Source organism: Tupaia chinensis, unplaced genomic scaffold, assembly GCF_000334495.1.
Source record: "Tupaia chinensis unplaced genomic scaffold, TupChi_1.0 Scaffold149090_1, whole genome shotgun sequence".
NCBI lineage: Eukaryota > Metazoa > Chordata > Mammalia > Scandentia > Tupaiidae > Tupaia > Tupaia belangeri.
The window spans coordinates 528,526-533,176 of NW_006208936.1; the positions used below are offsets into that span (position 1 = coordinate 528,526).

The 4,651-nt window shown below is 54.2% G+C and overlaps 1 protein-coding gene across 4 annotated transcripts in view; it reads left to right on the plus strand.

The window, feature by feature from the left end:
* NCK2 (NCK adaptor protein 2) overlaps positions 1 to 4,651 on the plus strand; it is a 72,876-nt gene that overhangs the window by 52,696 nt on the left and 15,529 nt on the right. For all 4 annotated transcript variants that reach the window (XM_006170856.2, XM_027769241.1, XM_006170858.2 and 1 more), the window contains exon 3: positions 3,589 to 4,319. In XM_006170856.2, coding sequence (XP_006170918.1) covers positions 3,589 to 4,319 — 731 coding nt within the window. The remainder of the gene's footprint in view (positions 1 to 3,588; positions 4,320 to 4,651) is intronic.

The window sequence follows — 4,651 nt, forward strand, 5'->3', positions numbered from 1 at the left end:
GGGAGCCACTTTAGTCAAAAACTAGTGTCTGGGCAGCCCGAGGATTTCGTTCAGAACCAGGAGAGCCAGGAGCCCCTCAGCTGCGGTCATTAGTGGGGAGTACCTGACTCGGCTCTAGAATGAACCTGAGCACAGCTCCATGCCGTGGCGAAGACCGCCCGACCCCACTGCCCTCCACTGATAAGTCCGCATCTTTGTGTTTTCTCAGCCTGCTGCTGCTCCCCGCTCCCCCTCGGGTGTGCCCCACTCGTTGGGCCGGGGCAGTACTGTACCGGAGATGTCCCCGTTTCAGGGATAAGGAAGTGAGGGCTCGGGGAAGTGCTGAGTGCCTGACCCAGAGCAGTCAGCTCCGAGGGAAGGACCCGGCTCTCCCAGGTCAGTCGCCTGCATAGCCCTCAGAGTGGCCCAGGACTTCCTAGACCGCAGGATAGCAAAGCCCACCAACTGCCATGGCACCTGCTAAGTGGGGCGTTCTGCTCTCGACAGCAGTGTCAGCTCCCCGCAGCAGAGAGCATGCCTGTCTTGTTCATCTCAGTCTCCCCGAAGTCCAGCATGGAGCCCGGCCTGTCTCAGGAACTCAGTGGCCTCATTCATTCATTTACTCCATCTTGGTTTTGGAAAAAGTCCTGAAGTAGCATCGGCCAGGTTTTCAAAAAGTCAATGGAGGGACTAGCAGCTGACATCATGGCTATGTCACTGGACTCCCATTTAGTCGACCGCAGTTCGAGTCCCGGACCCGGTTGCTTAAATTCACACAGGGCGCGTGTGCGTGCGTGCCCAAGATCCCAAGAGGAGAAAGGGATTGCGGCATGGCCATCCCCCCTGGGAGATGATTTCTCGCTTTCTGTCTCTCTATCTTTCTGGCGAGCACACATGCCCTATAGCAAAAACCTTTCCAAAACAAACAAACAGAAAAAAGTCAATGGAAAATGTGTGTTACAAAAGATCTGTGCATGGATCTCAAAAATCTTGTGCATCAAAACAAACTTCTCCTTTAATTCTATCATTCCATGAACTTTTGAAGTCCCCTGCCCTTCACAGCTCAGGTGCGAAGTGTCCTCACAGCGTATTGCTATTGCGATGGCCCAGGTCTAATTCTTTTTTCTGCCGATCTTATCACCTTTCTGTCCCAATGAATATGCTAACACCTGCTCTTCCAGGGGTATCTCCTCAAGTAGCTTTTGAGGCCTGCACGTTTGGAGAGGTCTGATAAAATTCCATTTCTAAATGTGATTTCTTGAAATCCTTGTTACCAGTGAAGCTAACAGTGAAGCCTGTCCCTCGCTGCTGCTTTATGAGGCTGTAATCCTCCCTGCCCGCCCAGCAGCGCTGCCACCTTTGGGACGAGAGGGCCATGGTTCCTTGTGTGTCTGCCTCCTGGACTGTGGTGCTGTCTAATTGTCACAGAGCCCTCTCATTGCGTAATTGAGTTGTCCTACGTTCGAATCCCACGAAAGGGAAGAGTTCTCAGATCTAGAGGTACAGGGTTTTGCAGACAGCAAGTGACCCAAAGCCAGAGTCTAAATGTTTAACTTTGTCCCGGCCCGCGGGACAATCGAACAGGCTACCTGAGTGAGAGAGCAGAGGTCTGGAACCAGTGCAGCGTCACAACACGGGTGTGACAGTGTCACAGCTCTGAATGGTATACAGTCGCTCTTTATTGAGGGCCAGAGAACATTCTTATATACACAGCAGGGTGGTAATTGGTTGCCAAATATGTAAATGAAGGATATATTTTAGACCAGTAATTGATTGTTTTGTCAGGGGGCCGTTAACCAGGAGGCGGAGCTTAGGGGCGGATTGCTGTCAAGGACCTGATTGAGAAGCTGCTTGCGGATGTTAGCTAGGTTGGGGAGCCTAGGGGTGGATTGTTTACTCCTGGAACAGGGAAGTCGTCATCGTGTGAAAGTCATTTCAGCCATTTTGGTGCATGTGGCTCTCCACATAACTTGGTCTGGAGTTCTGGCTTCCTCTACATTTCCTGTGCATAAGAGTAATGTGCTTCAGTGCCCAAAGAGTCAGCGATACCATTAGCTTAAACGAATTGTTGCATTTGCTTGAAAGCCCATGTGACCACCCACTTCCCGTGGTGCTGAGTGGGCACACATCCCAGGGCAGCTGCCTCTCACCCTGGGCTGCAGCTCAGCTCGGCACCACGAGGACAACCGTAACACGACCTCTTCATCTTCCTGACCTCCTCCTTGCTGGGCAAGGTAGCAGAGGCAGGAGCAGTTCTAGGACTACCCTGTCTTATACTCCCATTTAAGGAATAGCAGGAGAGAGAGGTAACCTGCTTAAGAAAGTCCTTTCATGGGCCAGTAGGTGATGTGGTTACAGTGCTGGACACCCACATGACTGACCATGGTTTGAGTCCTGGACCTAGTGGCTTACCTTCTCACTTTCTCTCGTGTCTCTCTGGTAAGTGCACACGCTCTATAGCAAATTTAAAAGAATAATAATAAATAAACTTTTTAATAATTTTTAAGGTAAGTCCTTTGGTGTCAATTTGGATAGAAAAATTTTACAGATGGTTGCAGCTTCCATGTCATCCACACCCCCTCCTTAGGGGATGAAGCAGAGATAGTGGGTGAGCATTTGCCTCAGGAACGCTGAGGAACAAGGCCCACCCTTCCCATAGTGGGGCATCCGCAGCTCTGGGGCTCAGTGTGCTTTTCTCTCTTAGAATGTTCCAGAATCCCATACATTTTTAATGGGGCTAAAGCATTTTTATTTTAGGGCTTTTCAGAGTTCTTTTCGTCATGCACAGAAAGAAATAGGTTTCCCATTACGAGTCAGTACTCGCGTGTGCCGCTGATGTGCTGATGTCCCCTCACAAGGGTTGGTCGCTCAAGTTCTCTGCTTCCTTCCCTTATCCACCACATGCAGACGGGCGGGGTGCAGCCTAGTCACCTGATCGTCCCGCACTCGTGGGTTCTGAATCACGGTGTGAGATTCTACCTTAGCTTTAACACATCAGCTAACGTTTCCTCATCTACTCACCACAGTCCAACGTGGGCTTAGTCTGCTGCTGAATACACCTGCAGGAGGAGAAAGGCGGAGTATGGGTTTCTGTTCAGGAGCCTAATTATGTCACCAGCCAGCCTTGAGGACACCGAAAGCCCCTAGTGCAGTGAGGAGGTGGGGGCTGAGGCAGGGCATGCCAGCTCTGCTGGCCGGGACTCTGCTGAGCTTAGAGCTCGAGAAGGTCTCTGCATCCAGTCAGCTTCCGCCCAGTGAGCATGTGGGAGACATTCTGCCGGTGCCTTTATACTTTATTTTTCTGCCAGACGGGTAGGGATTCTCTAAAATGGATTGTCTTTTCGGAAGGAAACTTAACTTTGCACGCCTCTTGTTACCCGACACTGTGGCGTGTTTTGTGGGCACAGGCGCGAGACCAGTGTTAGTAATTCTCACCTGGCTGCGACTTCCCAGCGGCCAGCCTTGCATTTTCTGGTGGTGGTGAGTCTGTGCAGCCTCCGGCGACTTGCCCCAGTGTGTGTTACTGCAGAGAAAGGCCCAGATCCTGCTGGGACAGGAGCTGGTGGCCCTGTGCCCATGTGCCCACTGAGCCTTGCTGTGTCTCCGCAGGCCTCGGCAGGACCCGCAGGAAGACGAGCGCGCGCGATGCGTCCCCAACGCCCAGCACTGACGCCGAGTACCCGGCCAACGGTGGCGGCGCCGACCGCATCTACGACCTCAACCCCCCCGCCTACGTCAAGTTCGCCTACGTGGCCGAGAGGGAGGATGAGCTGTCGCTAGTGAAGGGCTCGCGCGTCACCGTCATGGAGAAGTGCAGCGACGGCTGGTGGCGGGGCAGCTACAACGGGCAGATAGGCTGGTTCCCGTCCAACTACGTCCTGGAGGAGGTGGACGAGGCGGCCGCCGAGTCCCCGAGCTTCCTGAGCCTGCGGAAGGGCGCCTCGGTGAGCAACGGCCAGGGCGCGCGGGTGCTGCACGTGGTCCAGACGCTCTACCCTTTCAGCTCCGTCACGGAAGAGGAGCTCAACTTCGAGAAGGGAGAGACCATGGAGGTGATCGAGAAACCCGAGAACGACCCGGAGTGGTGGAAATGCAAAAATACACGGGGCCAGGTGGGCCTGGTCCCCAAAAACTACGTGGTGGTCCTCAGTGACGGGCCAGCCCTGCACCCCGGCCACCCCGGCCACGCCCCGCAGATCAGCTACACCGGGCCCTCATCCAGCGGGCGCTTCGCAGGCCGCGAGTGGTACTATGGCAATGTGACACGCCACCAGGCCGAGTGCGCCCTCAATGAGCGGGGCGTGGAGGGCGACTTCCTCATCAGGGACAGCGAGTCCTCGGTAAGTGCCGTGCAGGTCGTGGGTGTTGCATGCAGTGCTCTGACTGCCTCATCTCCTCAGAGCAGTGGGTGCTCTGCACAGCACGAGGGGTTGGGAGGCTCCTCTTCAGCTAGAGGAATACCAGGTAGTAGGAGGAGACTTTAAAAAGTTCACCACGGGGGACCAGCAGGTGACTGTGATTAATGCCCTGGATCCACGTGGCGGACAGTGAGAGTTAACTGGCTTAGAAAACAAGCCAGGCACGTGTGTGCTCCCAAAGTCCCCAGGGAAGAGTGGAGGAGAAAGGGTTGCAGCAGGGCCATCCCCTCTGGGGAGTAACTTCTCACTCTTTC